This window comes from Muntiacus reevesi, chromosome 3 (assembly GCF_963930625.1).
Source record: "Muntiacus reevesi chromosome 3, mMunRee1.1, whole genome shotgun sequence".
NCBI classification, from domain to species: domain Eukaryota; kingdom Metazoa; phylum Chordata; class Mammalia; order Artiodactyla; family Cervidae; genus Muntiacus; species Muntiacus reevesi.
Genome location: NC_089251.1, coordinates 2,463,439 through 2,485,443, shown reverse-complemented (window position 1 = coordinate 2,485,443; position 22,005 = coordinate 2,463,439). Strand labels below are relative to the sequence as shown.

The following is a 22,005-nucleotide window of genomic DNA, read 5'->3' as shown; positions in this document are numbered from 1 at the left end:
CGCGTTCAGGCCCCGCCCTCCCCGCGCGAGGCCCCGCCCCTGAGGGCCGGCCTGCTGAAAGGACGCAGCAGCGGGCGCAGTTCTTGCAGGGAGGGCCCGGGTCGGCAGGCAAGCTCCCGGGGGCTGATGGGTGCCCCCCGGATGGGGGATGGGCGCACACCGCCATACCGCGCATGCTCAGTCCGGGGTCCGACTGCGGCTTGGGCCAGAGGTGCACCCCAGCGCCCCGCAGAGGGACAGGGAGGCCGAGTCTTCCTCTCAAGACCCTATGGAAAAGTACCAGGTGCCGAGCGGTCCCCTGGCGAGCAGGTGGGGACGACGAGGGGCCGATGGTCAGGGCCGAACCCAGGACCCGATCCTGCTGCCACTACCGCCCCCCCACCGGTTTAACGGTCACAGTCCCTGTGGCCCCCAGGGCTTCCCTGGTGGCTCAGCTGGTGAAGAATCCGCCCCGCAGTGCGAGGGACCCGGGTTCGATCCCTGGGTGGGGAAGATCCCCTGGAGGAGGGCATGGACCCACTTCAGTATCCTTGCCCGGAGAACCCCATGGACAGAGGAGCCTGGCGGGCTACGGTCCACGGGGGCTGCAAAGTGTCCGACACAACTGAGCGAGCAAGCACAGCACACCTGAAAAGCCGCCCTGCTTCCACGCCTGACCCCGGGGAGGCAAGGTGCCCATGCTGGGCCAGTGTTGGCCTCTAGCTCATAGGTGGCCTCCTGGGTGTCCTTTGCCCCTTGGCATTGGGTTTCCCCCTCTCTAAAATGAGGGATGAAGTTAAGGCCTCTCCAGTCTGAATACAGGATGCTGGAAAACAGCCTCGTCCTTTCCCCCCACAGGTCCATGTGCTTCAGCTCCTGCAGCCCACAGAACATTCAGAATTCAACATCTGCAGCCCTCACACTCCCAGACGCTCCATCATTAGTCCCTAACTGGGGGAAACTGGGCCTTTTCCAGGGCTTGTGAAAATGTTTAGGGCCTAAAAAATTCACAAAACAAAAGGAAGTTTGGAAAATAAAGAGAAATGAATGTTTCAGTTCAGTTCAGTTGCTCAGTTGTGTCCAACTCTTTGCGACCCCACGGACTGCAGCACGCCAGGCCTCCCTGTCCATCACCAACTTCCGGAGCTTGCTCAAACTCATGTCCATCGAGTTGGTGATGCCATCCAACCAACTCATCCTCTGTCGTCCACTTCTCCTCCTGCCTTCAATCTTTCCCAGCATCAGGTCAGTTCTTCACATCAGGTGGCCAAAGTATTAGAGCTTCAGCTTCAGCATCAGTCCTTTCAATGAATATTCGGGACTGATCTCCTTTAGGATGGACTGGTTGAATCTCCTTGCAGTCCAAAGGACTCTCAAGAGTCTTCTCCAACATCACGGTTCAAAAGCATCAATTCTTTGGTACTCAGCTTTCTTTAAGGTCCAACTCTCACATCCATACATGACTACTGGAAAAACCATAGCTTTGACTAGATGGGGACTTCCCTGATAGCTCAGCTGGTAAAGAATCTGCCTGCAATGAAGGAGACCCCGGTTCGATTCCTGAGTTGGAAAGATCTGCTGGAGAAGAGATAGGCTACCCACTCCAGTATTCTTGGGCTTCCCTGGTGGCTCAGCTGGTAAAGAATCCGGCTGCATTTCAGGAGATCTGGGTTTGATCCCTAGGTTGGGAAGATTCCCTGGAGAAGGGAAAGGCCACCCACTCCAGTGTTTTGGCCTGGAGAATTCCATGGACTGACTGTATAGTCCATGGGGTCGAAAAGAATCAGACATGACTGAGCAACTTTCACTTTCACTTTGACTAGATGGACTTTTGTTGGCAAAGTAATGTCTCCGCTTTTTAATATGCTGTCTAGGTTTGTCATAGCTTTTCTTCCAAGGAGCAAGCGTCTTTTAATTTCATGGCTGCAGTCACCATCTGTAGTGATTTTGGAGCCCAAGAAAATAGTTTCTCACTGTTTCTGCTGTTTCCTTGTCTATTTGCCATGAAGTGATGGGACCAGATGCCATGATCTTAGTTTTCTGAAAGTTGAATTTTAAACCAATTTTTTCACTCTTCTCTTTCACTTTCATCAAGAGGCTCTTTAGTTTCACTTTGCTTTCTGCCGTAAGGGTGGTGTCATCTGCGTATCTGAGGTTATTGATGTTTCTCCCAGCAATCTTGATTCCAGCTTGTGCTTCTTCCAGCCCAGTGTTTCTCATGATGTGCTCTGCGTATAAGTTAAATAAGCAGGATGACACTATACAGCCTTGACGTACTCCTTTCTCAATTTGGAACCAGTTCATTGTTCCAATCCGGTTCTAACTGTTGCTTCTTGACCTGCATAGATTTCTCAGGAGGCAGGTCAGGTGATCTGGTATTCCCATCTCTTGAGTAATTTTTCAGTTTGTTGTGATCCACACAGTTAAAGCCTTTAGTGTAGTCAATAAAGCAGAAGTATACGTTTTTCTGGAATTCTCTTGCTTTTTCGATGATCCAACGAATGCTGGCAATTTGATCTCTGGTTCCTCTGCTTTTTCTAAATCCAGCTTGAACATATGAAAGTTCTTGGTTCACATACTGTCGAAGCCTAGCTTGGAGAATTTTGAACATCACTTTGCTAGCGTGTGAGATAAATGCAGTTGTGTGGTAGTCTGAACATTCTTTGGCATTGCCTTGCTTTGGGATTGGAATGAGAACTGACCTTTTCCAGTTCTGTGGCCGCTGCTGAGTTTTCCAAATTTGCTGGCATATTGAGTGCAGCACTTTCACAGCATCGTCTTTTAGGATTTGAAATAGCTCAGCTGGAATTCCATCACCTCCACTAGCTTTGTTTGTAATGATGCTTCCTAAGGCCCACTTGACTTCACATGCCAGGATGTCTGGCTCTAGGTGAGTGATCGCACCATCGTGATTATCTGGGTCATTAAGATCTTTTTTGTGTAGTTCTTCTGTGTATTCTTGTCACCTTAATATCTTCTGCTTCTGTTAGGTCCATACAGTTTCTGTCCTATATTGTGCTCACCTTTGCATGAAGTGTTTCCTCGGTATCTCTCATTTTCTTGAAGAGATCTCCAGTCTTTCCCATTCAATTGTTTTCCTCTGTTTTCTTGCATTGATCAGTTGGGAAGGCTTTCTTCCTTCTCCTTGCTAGTGTTTGGAAGTCTGCATTCCAATGACTGTATCTTTCCCTTTTCTCCTTTCCCTTTTGCTTCTCTTCTTTTCACAGCTATTTGTAAGGCTTCCTCAGACAGCCATTTGAATGTTATTAGATGTCAGCTTTATTAAATGTTAGAGTCAATCTTTGTAAAAAAGATTCGTTAATCTGACAGTGACTCATTACGTTAGATTTGCCTTTGTGAGAATCCCCTTTGTGTGGGAGGGATGGGGAGGGGGTGTGGTGGGGAGTGAGCCAGTGGTAAAGCGGATGCATTTCTGGGTGACCAGAGAATTTTAAAAACAAGGTTACTTTTTAAGAGGGGGAAAAAAAAAAGCCTTGCTCTGAGACACCAGTGCATTTTACTGTTTCATTTGCCCCCTGAGCGTGCCTGAGTGTGAGCCTTCTTACACGGGCATGATGCGGTCAGGTCTCCGCCCCTGTCACCCCCTGAGCAGGCTTCAGGCCACAAGTGCTGGGTTACAGAACCCTAAAACTTCTCTGGACTCTGAGGGTCCCTAGACTGAGGGCCCCACCGCCTGGACAAACTCCTCTGCACCCTGCAGCACCCTTCCCTTCATCCTCTGATGAACGTACTCACATCACCCAGCCTCATGCATCCATGCACCATCTCTGGAGCCAGACCCCCGACTTCCAGCCCAAGCCAGGCCCTCTGGGGTATTAGTGCTGTAGCCTTGGGCAAGGACCCAGCTCCCGGTGTCTCAGTTTCCTCCGGTGGAAACGAGGAGATGGCAACAGTGCCAACTGTGTGGGTGGCTGTAACACGCTTGGCACGTGCCAGGTTCCCATGGGGTCATGGCTTATAAGTGCACCAACTGTGGACCAGTTATGTTCTTATTTGGCGGCCCAGTTTGGAGGTGGCTGTTGAAAGTTGGGATCCTAAGGGGCTACAGTGAGTGAAGAAACCCTCTGCCCTGGGGAGGTGCTGGCTCTCGGACGCCTGGCTGGTCCTAACCACGGATTGGAGAAGGGGCCTGGGGGGGTTGACAGAGCTCCAGAGTCGGCCCCTGAGAGATGGGCTCAGGTTCTGCCTTTGCAGCCCTCCTCAGCCTTCTGGGTCATTTCCTTCTTTGCTAGCCCACGAAGAAAGTTAGGAGGACTGGAAAAGACACTGGAGGTGGGCACACTTGGGGAAGTACAAAGATGTGTACGTTTTCCTGAAAGCTTCTCTTGTGCTGGTAGATCTTGGACTGGCTGAATCCTGGGGCTTTGGGGGTGAACCTGGTGGTAGAGGAGACAAAAACCAAAGCAAAACGCATGATCAAGCAGGTAAGAGGCCGTGCCTGAGGCACTCCAGATCCGTACACGGATCTCCCCCACCCTAGAGGAAGGCTTTCTCCTGTGACAGCCGGGTTCCTGTCTGCCAGCAGTCGGGGAGGCAGATCCAGGGGTTGCGAGGGGCTGCGGGGGGAGACGTGGGGGTGGTATGAGGCTCCTTGGGGTTCCCTGGAGACTCAACTCTTCCACCTTGATGGGGAAGGAATGCTCATGATTATTCCACCAGCAACCACAACCATACTCCCCATTTACGTGGACATGGTGCCAGGCATAACTGTCATCTTATTTAACCTCCCACCAACTCAGCAAAGAGGGACCAATGACCCCTCTTTATAGCCAAGGATAAGGAGGCTGGATGGCATCACCGACTCAACGGACATGAGCTTGAGCAAGCTCTGGGAGTTGGCGATGGACAGGGAGGCCTGGCGTGCTGCAGTCCATGGGGTCGCAAAGAGTCGGACACGACTGAGGACTGGACTGAACTGAACTGAAGGAGGCTGGCTGGGGAGTGGGGGCAGGGACTTGCCCAAGGTCACACAAGTTTAAGGGCAGGACACCCACCCTGGGCCCTTCCTCCCCCTCCTCAGCAGGGCTGGCACGGCAGGGTGGAGTGCGCACCTGCAGGGGATGTGCAGTGTGCACCTTGGCGTGTCCAAGCCCAGGTGGCCCAGAGGAGCCGAGGGTCTAGGCCAAAGCTTCGCCGCTGGCTGCTGCCGGCGCCCTTCCGCTCCGCTGGGCCTCCTGTCTCTGCAGCAGCTCCCCTGAGGCAGCCAGGCCCGGAGTCCATACCAGCCTCCTGCTCCTTTGTGGCCTGGCCTCGAGGCCTGACGCCCCACCTATCCACTCGGGACAACAAGCGCAAAAATTTCCTTGATTTTTCCCTCTGTATAAGCAACTCTGATAGGGCTTCCCTGGTGACTCAGTGGTAAAGAATCCGCCTTTACAGGAGACTCGAGTTTGACCCCGGGGTTGGGAAGATCCCCTGGAGGAGGAAATGACTGCCCACTCCAGTATTCTTTCCTGGGAAATCCCATGGACAGCGGAGCCTGGCGGGCTCCATGGGGTCCATAGGGTCACAGAGAGTCAGCGACAATTTAGTGACTAAACAACAATAAGCAACTCTGATGAACAATCTTACAGTTAGTTTTTTTGAGGATCCATGATCTCCTTGGGATAAATTCCTAGAGGTGGGATTTCCAGTTCAAAAAGAGGTGATAATTTTAAAGCTCTCAGTATGTTTTTGGCCAAAATGACTTAAGCGTGAGCCGTGAAGACAGGAAAGGAATGCACGGCGCACCTGTTTCAGGGGTCCTTACGTGGGCCTGGCAATCACCCACCAGCTGCCCCTTCATCTGTGATCAGCTGATTACAAGAGTCCTTCACTGGTAAATCTTAGGAGCAAAAGTTCTGGGTGAGGGTCTGGTAAGATGCGGTGATAGCGTGCACCCACAGTCTTTGCCGCCAAGTACGGCGCAGAGTCAAAGTTGATGCTGCTCTGCCCACCACCCTCTCTCCCTCTGCACACGTTCCCCAGCACCCACGTTCAGCGCCAGGCACAGCCCTCCCGACCTGAGTGAGCAGTGAGCCATAAGGCTGGCATGTGCCAGGCTCCTTGGCTCTGGAGGTGACACGCTGTTTTCTTCCCGGCTTTCGAGATGGTCTGAAAATGGTCAATGATTCTCTGGGGTTTGTGTTAGGCTGTCCTAAACTTACCCTTGCAATAGGAGCAAAGATGATCTCACTGCTTAAGGTATTTCTGGATCCATCCCTTAGAACCTCTCCAGGCCCATCTGGTGCTGTGTGGTGGGTCCTGAATGATAGGAGATTGGCACCCCTGGTGAATAATGGTGGTGGTGGTGATGATTGTAACAATGGTGGTGATGATGGTCGTGACTGGGATTTTGATGGTGATGGCGGTGATTATAGTAGTGGTGGTGATGATGGTCGTGACTGGGATTTTGATGGTGATGGCGGTGATTACAGCAGTGGTGATGATGATGGTCATGACTGGGATCTTGATGGTGGAGGTGGTGATGGCGCTGGTGGTGATCTTGATGGGGGTGTTCACTGCGTGTTGACTGACCGAGCTCTGCTCTGCTCCTCTAGGTGGAGTGCATTGATGAGCATCAGGCCAACGAGGCCCTGGAGGAGGTAACTCTCTGGGGGACCACCTCTCCAGAGGACGTGATACAGGTCACCCAGTGCCTGTGGAGTGAAGGGTGGGAGCTGCCGGGGGCTTGGAGAGTCAGGACCAGCTCTTGGCTGGTGCCGTGGAGCCAGATGCCCCAGGTCATGAAGGGAGTCTATGCCCCAAACATTTACTTCTAAATCCAGGTGCCGACAACTTAGAATATACATTCTCAAAGAAGACTACCTTTAAATGTTGGCTAGGTCCCTAGGCTGTTCTACCAATAACCATCTTTTAAAAGGTCTTTTTCTTTCCAAACAGAAAATTTGGAAAATAGAGAATTGTTTAACAAAGAAAACATAAACTCTTTTACATTCCTTAGATCTGCCAGTCGGCACTGACGGTAACATCCTGATTTATAAGAGCAGAAACAGCTGCGTATACTTCAGTTTGCTGGGCAAAGGCTCTGAGTTGTTTTCTCTGCTCTTCCTGAATTTTACACGAAGCTAAATGTCTCCCCTCCCATCTAATGGCCACCCGTAGCTCTTCTTTCTGGAATCAGGAGCTTTTTAGCTTTACCAGTAGCTATTCTGTCCACAGTGTGTCTGAGGCACGCTGATGGACCCAGGCCACATTCATGGAAGAAAGAAGTGGGGAGCCATCCTGTACCCCCCCAAGCATCATACTCCCCCCAGCTCCCTCCCACGTCCTGCTAGGCCACTGCCTTTCACACCCAACCCACCATCAGGAGCAGCTGTCCATCTGGCTCCAAGTTGCTAAGGGAGCCACTTCTGCTGCCTAACTGTGTTTGTTTTCAAAGCACTTGGAGCTGAGGGCAGGGTCCTGGGACCTCTAGTGCCCACAGCCAGGAGGCCAGGAGGCCAGGGGGCCAGGGGGCCAGGGGGCCCAGGCACAGCAGTCCCCTCCTCCCTTTGGCCACACCCCCTTCTCCAGACATCCCGGACTCTGCTTGTTTTCGGCCCCAGGCGTTCTGCCTGCATTGGCCCACCTGGTCCTCCTGACGCCCCGCGAGGCAGACACCATGGCTGCTGCTCTTTCCAGATGGGGCTGGGCGGCTGAGAGGTGGAGGAGCCGGCCCTCCGTTATACAGCCCAGCCAGCACAGCCGGAAACAGGACCTACCCTGGGCCATCTGGCTCCTAACCTCCAGGCCGCCCGCCCTCCCGGGACCCCCGCCCCTGCCCTGGGCAGAGGAGCATGGCTGAGATGCGGTCTTCCCCACACCACCACCTCCTCTGCCCTTGTCCACAGCTGATGCCGCTGCTGAAGCTTCAGCACGCCCATATCTCCATCTACCAGGAGCTCTTCATCACGTGGAACAGTGAGGTGGGTCAGAGCCGACCCGCGGACTCAGCGGGCACAGAGGGCCCCCCACCTGGCTGATTGTAACCCTGTGAGCGCCAATGGCAGGACCTCTGCGAGGCTCCCCCTGGCTCTGCACCCTCCGGGCCATGCAGGGGCTTCTGGGTGGCATCTCGCCTGGGACCCTACAGCCTCTGCGTGGGGCTCATTATCCCACTTTCCAGGAGAAGGCTGGGAGAAACCAGCTGGCAACAACCCCGTGTCTCTCAGGTCTGGGCCTGGCAGCCCCTAAGCCCTGCGCTGGGTCCCAGTGGCCGTCTGACTCCTTGTCTTTCCAGGGACCCCGAGGCCTCCCTGCCGGTTACCCCAGACAGGGCTGAATTGGGGGCTGCTGGGTCCCGTCAGGCGAGGCCCCTCGGGGAGGAGTGGGTCTCAGCTGAGCCCTAAGGGATGAAGGTGCCAGGGCCCCAAGCGCTGTGGCCTGCATGTGCCGTGGTGGACACACGCACTTTTAAGAAAAGCCCAAGGGGCTTCGTGTAGACGGGTGGGGCAGGAGCAGGGAGCCACACGTCATGGGCCGTGTCCACCCTGGGGGATGGGGGCAGTGCTGCCGTAGCCACCGCCGGTGGTGGCCCAGGGGAGGAAGGTCCTGGAGCGGTGATGGCCCAGGAGGTCCCAGGCCTGGGCTGCCAGGGGCCCGAACTCGGCACCTGGCTAAGGGGTCCAGGTGGGACCCGGCTAAGGGACTGTGTCCCCAGCAGATCTCCTCTCTGTTCCTCTGCCTGGTGATGGAGTACCACAAGGAAAGCTTCCAGGATGTCATTGAGAAGAACAGGGCGGCAAAGACAGCCATGGACTCTGAGGTAAGACAGACTGTCAGGGATGCCAGGCCTGGGGCCCACCTGGACTGTGGGAGGCCCCACAGCGGGGGGCAGAGGGGCACCGGTGGTGGGGGCTGGCACCACGGGAGCCCGGGCTCATTTCTTCTGATGCTTGGGAATGAAGGTATTTGCCTACCGCAACGTGCATAGATCTTTCTGTAGAGCGGGCTGCATTTTGCATGGGTGGACACTCTGTCCCTGCCTCCCGTGAGGTCCAAGTGCTCCTGGCCCTCCAGACGCCTCCAGCCGGGGCCCAGGCTCGACTGCCGCCTCCGGAGATCCCGTGTATCCCTGAAGTTCCTGCAGACGGGCTCGGACAGCGTGACGTTCGCCTGTGTCTGGTTTCGCCTGTTCATCCTGGTGCTTTGAGATTTGCTCACCTGTGAGTGTCAGGTGACTCACGCCTGACTCACACCAGGTGATGCTTTTGAACTGTGGTGCTGGAGAAGACTCTTGAGAGTCCCTTGGAGATCAAACCAGTCAATCCTTAAGGAAATCAATCCTGAATATTTACTGGAAGGACTGATGCTGAAGCTGAAGCTCCAATAAAATCGGTGCTGAATATTTATTGGAAGGACTGACGCTGAAGCTGAAGCTCCAATACTTTGGCCACCTGATGCAAAGAACTGACCTGATGCTGGGAAAGATTGAGGGCAGGAGGAAAGGGGGACAACAGAAGATGAGATGGTTGGATGGCATCACCGACTTGATGGACATGAGTTTGAGCAAGCTCTGGGAGTTGGTGATGGACAGGGAGGCCTGGCGTGCTGCAGTCCACGGGGTCGCAAAGAGTCGGACACGGCTTTGCGGCTGAATTGAACTGTGTCAGGAGAGCGTGCCTGTCCACGGCCAGGTGCCGCTCCACTGGATGGCCGCACCTCCGTCGCGCAGCTGGTTCAGGGCAGTGAGCGTCTGGCTTGCTTCCAGTTTGGGGCTGTTGTGACAAAGGGCCACGACGAACACTGCGGGGCGTGTGTCTGATGGGCCGAAGCATCCGTCTCCTGGGGGAGTCCCTCGGCGTGGCGCCGCCGGGTCAGAGAGTGGCTGCGTGCACTGCTGTGGCCAGCGTCCCGGGCTTCTGGGATGGTTAGTCGACACGGTGCTGACCCTCAAGCGGTGGCCCTCGGGCTGCGCGTCCGGCCTGCGCTGCAGCGTCAGTCCTCCTCTTGTCCGTGTTTCTTCCTGTGGCTGCGCCCGGTCTTCGTGGCAGCACGCGGGGTCTTTGGTCTTCACTGCGGCACGCGGGATCTTTAGCTGTGGCGTGTGGGAGCTCGTTCCCAACCAGGGACCAAACCCACACCCCCAGCGCTGGGCGCACAGGGTCCTAACCACAGGACCGCCAGGGACATCCCAGACTTGTTAGTTTTAATTAAACATCACCTTTCAGCTCGCTGATTTCGAGCGTGGTCACGGTGAGCACCTTTTGGCCCGGGGTATCTTCCTGGTGTCTGTTCAGGCCCCGCCCCGTTTAAACGCGAGGTCGTCCGTCTTGTTGATTGACACGAGCTGTGTCTGCGCTCTGGACACGGTGTCCAGACGTCTCCTAGTCTTCGGCCGCCGGCTCACTCTCTCAGTTGTCATGAGCTGCGGTTCATCAGTGTTTCTTCTGGTTGCTGCCTTCTGAGCCTTCCGGGAAGTTGTTCTTGGCCCAGAATTAGGACAATGTTTTGCTCTGTCGTCCTCAGACTGGATCTATCCTGTTTTCACATTTAGGCCTGCGACCCACACCACATGACTTTTGCTCTGAACACACCTCTGTTCTGCGGGCCTCTGGGAACCGCCTCCCCGCTGGCGGTGGCTGGGTGGTGGTGGGGTGTTCTGAGGGGCCGCCAGCTGCTCTCCCCAGGGGGGCCTGGAGACAGGCTCAGAGTGGGCTTCAAACTTTCTGTTTGTAGGACAGCCCTGTCAGGAGCACACGATGTTCTCAGAACCCCAGGAGGGAGAGCAGAGGCGCTCGACTCGGGCCTGGGGTCAGTGGGAGGAGGAAGCCCAAGATCCTGCCCCCTCAGCCCCTCTCTGGCACCCTGGGTGGGGTCTCTCAAGGAACACGGTGTGAAACTCACTGCCCTGGAAACTACATGGATCTTGTTGCTGACACAAACTGCTTCCAGAATGTTCTCAGGGCTCTTTTCACGCTAATGACCTGGGCAGGGAAGTCCAAGTGAGAGGTGAACACTCAGCATCTCTGGTACCCTCCAGGGGTAGGGTGCAGGTAGAGCTGGAACCCAGGGCCTTGCAACTGACGAGGTCTTGCTGTCCTGAGGGACCCCACGCAGCCTGCAGCAGAAGTTCCCGCACTGGCTCTGAGCTGTCGGCCACTGGCTTCAGGCCCATCTCGACCCACAGGGGGGGAATGGGCCTGACCCCATGGGCTGCACTGAGCGGCCCCGAGCTGCCTGTGAAGGGCGGGTGCTTTCCGGCCCCCCATCCTGGCATCTCTTCCTCCCCAGTGGCTGCAGAACATGCTGGGCCAGGTGCTGGACGCGCTGGATTACCTGCACCACTTGGACGTCATCCACAGGTGAGCGGGTGGCCAGGCCCCTCCCGGGGGGTGGCACCTCCCAGGGCTGCGTCCGCGGGGGGCAGGCCCACGGGAGGGAGGGGCGGCCGGACAAGGGCAGGCCCTGCTCCTCCAGGAGCACCTCCCAGACTCAGAGGGAGTGCCACCCCCTCCATGACCCTCCCCAGGCACACACGGGGTGGGAGGTTCTAAAGTGCAAGGAAAGAAGCAGACAGCAGCACCCGCGGCCTCCGGGCATGCCCAGGCCGAGCTGCTGACCCTGGGCGTCGCAGAAGCGGTGCAGCTGCATGCCGTAGAGCCCTCGTCGGAAGGAGAGAAAACTCTGTGAACCGACGTAGGAAGGGAGCGCTCGTGATCCTGTTAAGGTCACAAACGAGCTCTTGGCTGAGATCTGGAAGGCTGTTGGCGGAGGGACCGCGGGCCAATCGCCAGGTTCCCTGCTTGTAGTTGCTTCGTTTTCCCTGTTTGAAGTGACAGTGTACTTAGCTTACATGAAGCGGTATTTTTAAAGTGGTCCCAATAGAGCATTTACTGAGGTGGGGGGAGAAGGGGTGGGGGCCCTAGGTGTGACAGGAATGGAGGGTCCACAGAAGCGGCCCCGCCGGGCAGCGGGTGGAAGGGCTCGCCTCTCGGTTGCAGGAACCTCAAGCCCTCCAACATCGCCCTCGTCAGCAACGACCACTGCAAACTGCAGGATCTGAGCTCCGACACGCTCATGACCGACAAGGCCAAGTGGAGCGTCCGCGCGGAGGAAGGTGGCTGGGAGCAGTGGGGGCCATTCCCTCAAGGGGGGGTCCAAGGGCAGGGGCCACTCTAGAAGCTGAAACAAGGCAACAGCAACCTCTCCTTGCTCAGAAGGGCCCCAGAGACCGCCCCCCACCCCAGGCTTCTGTGGACTCCACAGAGACCCCCTTGCCTGGGCTGTAACCGAGCAGGGTACAACGGGGGGGGGGGGGGGGCACACGCAGGGTCCTGAAGACACTCAGAAAATGCTCACCTTCATGGAGGGGGGAGGGAGGTCTCCGCAGGAAGGAAGGGGAGGGAGGCGCGGGGAGAGGGCTGGTGGACGCCGGGCACTAGCTCGGCTGCGTTTCCTTGTTTACATCTGGCCGTGCGGGGTCTTCTTCGCTGCACAGGCTTTCTCTAGTTCCAGACGGCCGGGGCTGCTCTCCAGTTGCGGTGTGCTGGCCTCGCACTGCGGGGGCTTCTCTTGTTGCAGAGCACAGGCTCTAGGCACATGGGCTTCAGTAGTTTTGGCCTGCGGGCCCTGGAGCATGCAGGCTTCATGAGCTGCGACTCGCAGGCTCCAGAACGCGGGCTCTGTAGTGGTGGTACCCAGGCTTGGTTGCTCCACAGCCTGTGGGGTCTTCCCGGACCAGAAATTGAACCGGTATCCCCAGCACTGGCAGGCTAGTTCTTATCCACTGCACCACCAGGGAAGCCCCTTGGGCTGGATTTCTTTACTGAGCCTCAGAATAACCCAGGAGGTGGTAGAGGTGAGGAATCAGACAGACGTTTCCATCCTCTGAAAAGACCACAGGGCAAAGGGAGCTGGGCTTCAAGCCTAACAGCCATCAGGACGGTGAGAGGAGAGGGCGGCTCTCCACGGGACACGGCAGAGCCCTGGGCTGGCAGGTACTGGTGGCATGCTGCCCTTGCTGGAAGGGTGAGCAGGTGGGTGGTGGACGGACATGCAGACAGATGGACAGGTGGGTGGGTGGATGGGTTGACAGATGAGTGGGTCGGGGGGTGGGTGGGTAGATGGGACATGCAGACAGGTGGACAGGTGGATGCGTGGATGGACGGGTTGGCAGATGAGTGGGTGAACGGTCCAGGTAGATGAATGGACGGGTGGGCGGGCAGGTGCGTGAATGGGCAGCTCTGCTGGCGGCGTAGATGGCAGGGCTCCTTGGAGCCACCCCTGTCTGGGCAGTGCGGGTCCAGAGAGGGAGGGTTGCCTGAGGCGGGTCAGGTGCTGAGAGCTGGATGGGGATCCTGCTCTTCTGGCTCCCCGTTTGGGCTGCAAGTTGAGGAACTGGGGCAGGGCACCTAGAGCTTTGCCTCGAGGTCCGGACACGTAGAGGCAAGATGCTGAACGGGCACGCGGGTCTCAGCCTTCCTGGAAATGCCCCGTCTGCCTGTTCCTGCAGCCACCGTGAGAATCAGGGGTGCACACGGCCGGCCTGGTGGGCCCCAACCTCTCGGGCCAGGATCTTACTGCCCCGGGGCCTCAGACAGCATGTCTCTCCCTCCCCCGAGGAGAGTGACCAAGGGCCCATTTTCAAGTTGCTTGCTTCCCCGGGGAGTCCAGGACTCATACATGCCCCGCCTCGTTCCTGCCAACAGACCCCTTCCAGAAGTCCTGGATGGCCCCCGAAGCCCTCAGCTTCTCCTTCAGCCAGAAATCTGACATCTGGTCCCTGGGCTGCATCATCTTGGACATGGCCAGCTGCTCCTTCCTGGACGTGAGGGCCTCCCGCCTGCCCCTGCCCCTCAGCCCCCAGGAGCCCACCTTGGCCCTGAGGGGGGTGCACACCCCCCATGGCATCCTCCTGCCGTGGGTGTGCCCCGTGTGAAGCCCCCAGCACTCAGCCCCGCTGGGCCCTTGTGTGGGGGCGATGCTGGTAACATGCCAACCCGCCGCCCATGGCAGCCCCTCAGGGACAAGATCCACCGAGTTCAGATGCACTGACCGGCCCGCCCTGGGGTTCCAGCCGTGGGGGGAGGTTGTCCCCAACTCCCTCCGGCCCGTGAGATGGCCACGGGCTTTTCTCCAAACCTGCATTTCTTCTTTGGACCAGAACTCCGGGGCACAGGCGGTCTCCATGCCTTCCTGACAGCGGGGGCCACCTCAGCTCCCTCTGCCTCCTCCCTGCCGCTGGGAGAGTACACAGCGGCCCTCTCTCCTCCTAGACGCTGGAGGCCATGCACCTGCGGAAGAACATCCGGAGCTCCCCCGACAGCCTGAGCGGTGTCCTGAGGACCATGGAGGAGAGGAAGGTCCCCGACGCGGAAACCTTCCAGTCCCTCTTGCCTCTGATGCTCCAGGCCGACCCCGCGGAGCGAGTCGCCGTCAGGTGAGCTCAGGCTCCGGGGTCCCATCTCGCTCTGGCTCTCACCATCTCCCCCTCAGTCTCTCAGCGGCCACAAAGCGCTTCTTCCGCGGACACTGGCTCCTCCAAGCTGGGCTGTCCCAAACTGTGGCCATGCCTCTGAGTCCTGGACCGACAGGGGCGTGGCCCCGGGCCCAGGAGCATGTTTGAATTCTAAGGTATTTTAAAGTCAGAAGGACAATATGATCCATCCTGCGTTCTGTTCACCTTTATTTCAACATAGTCGGGAACTGTGGGGTTTTTTTTCCTTGGTCTACATTATGGATGGAGGCGTCCACGCGGGTGCGAGTGCAGGGTCCTTCCTGGACGGGACGAGCTGGGGCGCCCACAGAAGGTGGGGGTCCCGCAGCTGCCAGCGAGCGGGTCGCGGGCGCAGGCGGCGGCTCTCTGCTCCTCCCCAGGGATGTGATTCACTTGACCTTCGTGCGCAACAACTTCCGGTCCTCCAGCATCGCCCTGGTGCTGCACCGGCAGGTGGTGCCTGACTTCATCATCGACATGCTGCTCGACAGCAACGTGGCCAGCACCTTCGGTGACGACGGGGGCCCCAGGGGCCGGCGCGGGGGGGCCCCGGGACTGCTCCTCCCGTGCGGCCCGTGGGCTTGCCCCTCGTCCCTCCCGAGCGTGGCCCTGCTCAATAGACCCCTCCGCCTGCTCCGGCCGGGGCCACGCCTCTGCTCTCGGGTGGACGCTGGGTCTGCAGGTTACCTTCAGTTCAGGCCTGGCTCTGCCCTCCCACCCCCTGTCCCTGGTGTGGGTGGGCCATTCACTCCCTCCTCCCCTTCAGTGGCCCCCCGTCTGGGCTACGATAAGGGACTGCCTCCCCCACCTACCCCCAGTGGACCACCTCTGCCTCCCTTTCTGGGGAAGGGGCACCCCCTGGGTCCTAGCTGCCCAGGTTCCCGGTCTCGTGGTTATGGGCTTTGGAGGCGGACAGCTGGGTCCAGTTGAAGCCCATCACCCGCTGACTGAGTGGCCTGGAGGGAGTCGCCCGAGTTGAACCTCCTGGGTGGGCGCTGAGGCTGACCCTGGACTTTGGCCCAGTGGCTCCGCCCAGGAGGTGGAGATAAGGGCATGGCCCCACTCCTGGTCACCTGTGTCTGTGTGGTGGGGGGCTCACAGATGGGCCTTGAGCCGAGGCCTCCCCGCGCTGCCCTGTCCCCTGCAGAGGTCATGCAGAACTTCTCCAGCCGCCCCGAAGTCCAGCACAGGGCCCTGAAGAGGCTCCTGAGGATGACTGATGACCAGCTGGGTAGAGCTCCCCCCTCCCAGCCCCCTGTCCCAGCTCCACCCCGCCCCTGCGGAGCCCCGCCCCCTCCGACCCGCCTCGCTGGACTCTTCTGCGGCCTGACCCGTCAGCATCCGCGGCTTCACCACCTGCTGGGAGCAGAAGCCTGGACTTCTCTTACTGAGCCGAGGGTGGTGGGTGGCTCGGGGTCAGAACCATCTCCTGTGGCCTCTTCCCCCCTGCTTTTCATGGACGCTACATGCCTCCCCACCGTCCCTCTGGTCAGGCATCTGAGTGGCTGCTGATTTCCCAGTATCATAACCGAGGTCACACGGACCACCGGGGCGTTTGTGCGCTCTGTCCATTTCTGCGCAGTAAGACCCCAGATGTGCAGGCCTGAGTACTTCATGTTTTCACAGACACTGCTCACTGCCTGCATAGATGCACCAACCTACCCACCTCTCAAGCGTGCATCTCCATTGATTATTAATACTAATAATACCATTAATTCTGCCAAAACATGGTTTCGGAAGATGTCTGCACTCAACCTGTCTCACCAGCCTGAATATTACATTCATGAACCCATCCACCCACCATCCATCCCTTCCATCCATTGTCCATTATCCCCCTCCATCCACCCACCGTCCATCCTTCTATAGCAGGCTGTCCCAGTGGCTGGGCTGCAGATATCATGGAGGCCGAGCCCCAGCCCGGTCATGAGGCCTCGGAGACCTCCCCTCGGTCGTTTCCCTTCCCTCTTCCCTCCCCGCAATCCCTTGGAGCTGGGCTGTGGCCAGGACAGAGTCCATGGGCAGGGAGAGTCTGCTCCCGGGGAAGGTGAGGGCAGTGCTGGGTCCCTTCTGAAGGGACGAGCGGCCTCCCAGGCGCCAGCACCTCTGACCTTGTCATTCTCTCCACAAGGACACAGGCTGGGAGAGGGGACGGCAGTGGGAAGGGGCACAGCTGGGCCTGGACCCTGCCGCCATGGCCTGCTCCCCCCACCCCCGTGCTCGGCACAGGTCCCTGGCCGCTGAGCCGCCAGTCTAGGGCACTGCAGACGTCCCCTCTGAGGGCAGCCACGGCCAAGGGCGCTGGCGCTCTCGAGTCACACCACCTGGGTTCTCGTCTGTCAGCGGGAGGGCTGACCTCGTAGAGCTGCTGGGACAGGAAGCCAGCTACCACCTGACAGGTGGTGCCTGGTCACCCAGGGCCCACACGCGATGCCCCCGACTCCCAGCGGGGGCTGGTCCCTCGTCTGGTCCACGCCCCTCCCCTCACCTGCTCCTGTCCCCCCCAGGTCTGCCGTGGCCAGCGGAGCTGGTGGAGGTGCTGCTCACCACCATGAGGCAGCACCAGAGGATGCTGGACATACAGCTGTGTGCCTGCAGCCTGCTGCTGCGCACCCTGGGCCAAGGTGGGCCCCCCGCCCCCCACACCCACCCTGGGCCAAGGTGGGCCCCCCGCCCCCCACGCCCACCCTGGGCCAAGGTGGGCCCCCCGCCCCCCACACCCACCCTGGGCCAAGGTGGGCCCCCCGCCCCCCACACCCACCCTGGGCCAAGGTGGGCCCCCCGCCCCCCACACCCACCCTGGGCCAAGGTGGGCTCCCCCTGCCCCCCACGCCCACCCTGGGCCAAGGTGGGCTCCCCCTGCCCCCCACGCCCACCCTGGGCCAAGGTGGGCTCCCCCACCCCCCACGCCCACCCTGGGCCAAGGTGGGCCCCCCGCCCCCCACACCCACCCTGGGCCAAGGTGGGCTCCCCCACCCCCCACACCCACCCTGGGCCAAGGTGGGCTCCCCCTGCCCCCCACACCCACCCTGGGCCAAGGTGGGCCCCCCGCCCCCCACACCCACACCCACCCTGGGCCAAGGTGGGCTCCCCCACCCCCCACGCCCACCCTGGGCCAAGGTGGGCTCCCCCTGCCCCCCACACCCACACCCACCCTGGGCCAAGGTGGGCTCTCCCTGCCCCCCACACCCACCCTGGGCCAAGGTGGGCCCCCCGCCCCCCACACCCACCCCCCTGGCCCCCCACACCCACCCTGGGCCAAGGTGGGCTCTCCCCGCCCCCCACGCCCTCCCTGGGCCAAGGTGGGACCCCCCCACCCCCACGCCCTCCCTGGGCCAAGGTGGGCCCCCCCCCCGGTCCCCCACACCCACCCTGGGCCCGGGGCGGCTCCCTCCCTCCCACCAAGTCTGGGCTTGGCATCCGACCCTCTGGGCATTCTGCCACCCAACCCCACCCCAGGACGGCACAGCGTGGCCAGTAGACTGGGGCAGCACCCGGGGCCTGCCTGTGACCTGCTCTGGGGCCCTGGGCCGGCTCCTCCCTGCTCTGGCTGGTCTCCAGGCACGAGAGGAGGAGCTGGATGGGGTGGAGGGGCTCTGTGGTGTGACCACCCACCCCCCAGGCAGGCTGGGCAGGGTCCTAGGTGTGGGCATCCAGGGGGTCAGCTGAGGGGGCAGCGAGAGAGGCTGGAGCCGACGGTCTGGGCTCCTCCTGGAGTCTTTATAAAGAAAGCTTTAAATACCTGGCTTTTAAACTGGAAGTATTTCACTACTTTTCTGAACTTTATCATTTAGGTTGAATTCCCACATAACACTTTACATGTCCACTCTGTGATAAATGTCTATGTTGGCACGGGCCCCCAGCCCCTCAGTCCTTGACTTGGTCACAGAAGCACTTGTGGGGACCTGCTCTGCACCCCACCCTCAGCATCCTCCCCGCAACCACGGAGCCCTGCCCCAGCCTGGGGTAAACCCTGCTCTCCTGTGGCCCACGCAGCACTGGCCCAGGACCCGGCCGCCACAGTAGTGAACACCAGCAACATCACCCCCGTGCTGCTGAGCGTCCTGCAGAGCTACCCCGCAGAGGAGCAGCTCCTGGTCATGGTCTACAGCCTGCTCACCATCGTGGCCAGCCAAGGTGGGTGCCACCCTTGGGCACTGGGCACACAGTGGGGGGCACAGACACTGCTCTGGTTGCCCCACGCCCACGTGCGTCCCTCTGCCCACGGACACAGGCCCTGCCAGGCAGTGGCACTGCCTGGGCTTCAGGTTCCTGCCCTTGCTGCCCCTCAGGCCCCTCCGCCCCACCTCACAATGGCCACCTGCAAGTCCTGGCCGAGGGGTGGCGTGCAGGAGAGGGTCACCCCCCAGGGCCTTACCCGAGTTGACTCCTGTCCAACCACTCACCTCTGCAATAGGAAGCTGGGGCCCCAGAGAGCCCAGGGCCCTCACCTGGAGCCTGCCCGCAATAACCAGCCCACCACAGTCCAGACCCCACGGCAGGGAGTGAAAAGGGCTGCCAGGCGCCCTCACGCCGGGCCCTCACCTGGAGCCTGCCCGCTCTAACCAGCCCACCACAGTCCAGACCCCAAGGCAGGGAGTGAAAAGGGCTGCCAGGCGCCCTCACGCCGGGACGACAGGTATAAGTCAGGGCCACTTGGCCACGTCCGCTCACCACCCGAGCGAAAACACCTTGGAAGCGAAGCCCTGGAGGCTGGTCCCAGCCCAGTAATGGGATGCAAGGTGCTGGAGTGGGGGGCCCAGGGGGTGGTCCAATAGTACCCTTTTGTTTCCGAGTCCCACACTGGGCGCGAGGCTGGCCCAGAGCAGGCTCTAGTAACTAAGCATGCATTGAGATCGTAGTGCCCGAGGTCAGGAGAGAAGGCCCTTGAGGAGGGGCTCTCTGTGGCCTCACCCCAGGGCCCACCCACAGGACTGGCCACAGACGAGCTGCAGAGGGCTGGGCTGTTTGAGGACATTCTGCAGCGCCTGGACAGCCTCCCCAGGAACAGGGATATCTGTATCCACGGCCTGAGCCTGCTCTGGGCCCTGCTGGCGGACGGTGAGTGAGCCCAGGGCTGGCACCCCTTCCGCTGCTCCCTGACCACCCGAGAGCTGGAAGAAGGGAAGGGGCAGACCCCGACCCTGGGCCCAGGCCCGGGAGGCCCTCTGCTCGCCCATCAGGGGCTGCCCTGGGCGACCTCTCTTTGACTTTTGATTCAGAAATGGGGACCCTCGCAGGCTGAATGGCTCCCTCTCCAGGTCCCACTTGGCCCTCCAGCACCTGGACAGTCGTTTTCCTAAGAAGAGATCTCCCAGCCTTGGAGGCCCTGAGCACAGCTGGGTGCAAGATGCCCCAAGCCTCCCCTTGGGGTCCAATGCCTGTCCAGACTTGCTCAGCAGGCTGGAGTCGGCCCTCCCACCTCCCCATCTCGGACGGCAGACCTCGAACCCGCAGCTCTTGCTGTCCCCATGGCAGGTGGGGGTGGGGGCCATGCACACGGCAGGTGCTTCTCCCCACGCCGGGACACAGGCGACCCCTCCTCACCCCATCCTGTTGCAGCTGACATCGTGAACAAGGCCCCCTTGGAGAGAGCCCCGGCTCTTGTTGCTGAGGTGCTGGCCACCTTCCCCAAGGACGCAGAGATGGCCGAAGCCGGCTGTTCGGTTCTGTGGCTGCTGTCCTTGCTGGGTGAGCAGCCGGGGGCCCGGGGCCGGGGGGCTGGCCAGGCCCCTGGACACGGCTTGCGGGCCCCTCCGCAGGCCGCATCCAGGAGCAGGAGTGCGCGGAGGTGGCGGACCTGCTCCTGCGGAGCGTGCAGCTGTTCCAGGACCGAGTCCTGCTGCTGAACAACGCTTACCGCGGGCTGGCCAGCCTCGCCAAGGTGTCCGGTGAGCCTGGGCCCAACGGGGCTGCTGCTCGGAGGCGGGGGGCGGGCTTCCCAGTGAAGCCTGCTGGTGGCCCAGACCAAAGCCACGCACACAGCTGAAGCAGGGAAACACCCCGTCCCAGCGTGCAGGCGTCCTCTGCGCCCACGTCACACTCGCTGCTGCGACCCTGTCGTGACCACCTCCCCCGCCTGACACGCTTGGTATGAGCAGAGGGGTTCCTCCAAGTGTGGCTCTGAAGTCAGCAGAGCAGACAGGGTCTGACCCCACCTGTCACTCAGCCCCCCGGCCAGGCTCTGCACCCAACCCAGGACCACAGCCCTCTGAGACTCTTGGGGCCTGGAGTCCGCCAAGGCTGCCCGCCGCATCAGGCTGCTTCAGCCTGTGAGGTCCAGTCCCCTTGGGTGCACAGGCTAGACGGGGTGACCCCCACTCCTGGAGAAGCTCTGGAGTGGGGCAGGGTCTCCCCTTTCTGATGGAGACAGCCTAGGCTGCAGGCCTGCCCCCACTCCCTCTGGGATCCCGTCAAGCCGGGAGGAGACAGGGCCTGGAGCCCTGAGAGCAAAAGGCTGGAGGCTCAGCACACAGGAGCTGGGTCGGCAGAGCCCAGTTAGCCAGACCCGAGTCAGAGTCTGGGGACAGCCTTGGCTTTGCCGCCTTCGAGGGTCTATCGATGCCTTGGGGTGTCCGCCTCCCTCAGAACTCCAGCGGACCTGATGACCACATGGCATCAGGAGCCGGGTCTAACCTGCCTTGACGGACCTCCTCGCGTGGGGGCACACTCCCTCCTCCAGCCTGGGAGACGGCTAGGGGTGCAGAGACGGGTGCCCTCTGCCGGAGAAGACTCCAGAGGTGCAGAGTGGTCACAGCCTGACTGCTGAAGTCCCCGAGGCCACCGTGGTGTCCTCAGCTGGCCGACGCTTGCTGCCCACAGCGCTCTGGGCTCTCAACAACCCCACAAACTCAGCATGGCCGTCCCCCATCTGCTGGAGGACCCTCAGGCCCACCCATCAGGGAACGACCCCTACCTTCCCTCAGAGCTGGCGGCCCTGCAGGTGGTGATGCCTAGGGAGAGCGGCGGCGGCCTGGACCTCATCCTGGAGACATACCAGCTGCACCGCGATGACCCGGAGGTGGTGGAAAGCATGTGCCTGCTGCTGGCCCGCCTGGCCGCGCACAGTGAGGGCCCCGGCTCGTGGCCGTCTGGGGCGGGGGGGGGGCAGGAACACGCTGGGCCAAGCACTGAGCCCCGAAGGGTGGGGGCCTGGCCCTGTCGTGCTGGCCTCAGGACCCCCCTCTGACCGCAGAGGAGATCCTGTCTGAGCTGGCGTGCAGCGGCATCCAGCCCCTGGTCGCGGAGATCCACGGACGCTTCACCTCCAGCCTGGTGAGCGCTGGGGGGCCCTCCCTGCCTCACCGCACGGCCCCACCGGGGCTGCAGGACACCCCACGGGGCAGAGGCGGTGCCCTCGGCGCACGCCCAGGGACCGTCCACAGCAGCCGACCGCCTTCTCCTTGCAGGAGCTCGTTTCTTACGCAGCCAGCGTGCTCCATAGACTGGAGGCGGCCACCCAGTCCAGTTTTGAGGGCGGCCGGTAGGCGCCACCCTGCCCTCCTCGACCTGTACCTTACGGGCGCCCAGTGCCACAGGCATCTCCTGGGGGAGCGGGGTCAGAAGAGGTGGGACCCAGCCGTCCTCTC

The 22,005-nt window shown here is 60.4% G+C and overlaps 1 protein-coding gene across 1 annotated transcript; it reads left to right on the top strand.

Moving 5' to 3' along the window:
* The first annotated feature begins 59 nt into the window (after positions 1 to 59).
* Positions 60 to 21,959, top strand: STKLD1 (serine/threonine kinase like domain containing 1). The gene is made up of 19 exons (XM_065928142.1): positions 60 to 283; positions 4,338 to 4,424; positions 6,540 to 6,584; positions 7,833 to 7,907; positions 8,645 to 8,746; positions 11,215 to 11,285; positions 11,925 to 12,040; positions 13,632 to 13,750; positions 14,199 to 14,362; positions 14,800 to 14,930; positions 15,567 to 15,650; positions 16,924 to 17,040; positions 18,413 to 18,553; positions 19,349 to 19,477; positions 19,979 to 20,107; positions 20,179 to 20,307; positions 21,343 to 21,483; positions 21,612 to 21,691; positions 21,826 to 21,959. The coding sequence occupies exons 1-19, from the start codon at positions 149 to 151 to the stop codon at positions 21,901 to 21,903; spliced, it is 2,073 nt and encodes a 690-aa protein (XP_065784214.1). The 5' UTR covers positions 60 to 148; the 3' UTR covers positions 21,904 to 21,959.
* Positions 21,960 to 22,005: the final 46 nt, after the last annotated feature.

What these genes read in the sequence shown, in the direction of transcription:
- STKLD1 (XM_065928142.1), top strand. Translation starts at nt 149, where the DNA reads ATGGGCGCACACCGCCATACCGCGCATGCTCAGTCCGGGGTCCGACTG. An exon ending in ACCCTATGGAAAAGTACCAG is followed by an intron (nt 284 to 4,337) that starts GTGCCGAGCGGT and finishes TTGTGCTGGTAG; the next exon opens with ATCTTGGACTGGCTGAATCC. An exon ending in GAGCGTCCGCGCGGAGGAAG is followed by an intron (nt 12,041 to 13,631) that starts GTGGCTGGGAGC and finishes TCCTGCCAACAG; the next exon opens with ACCCCTTCCAGAAGTCCTGG.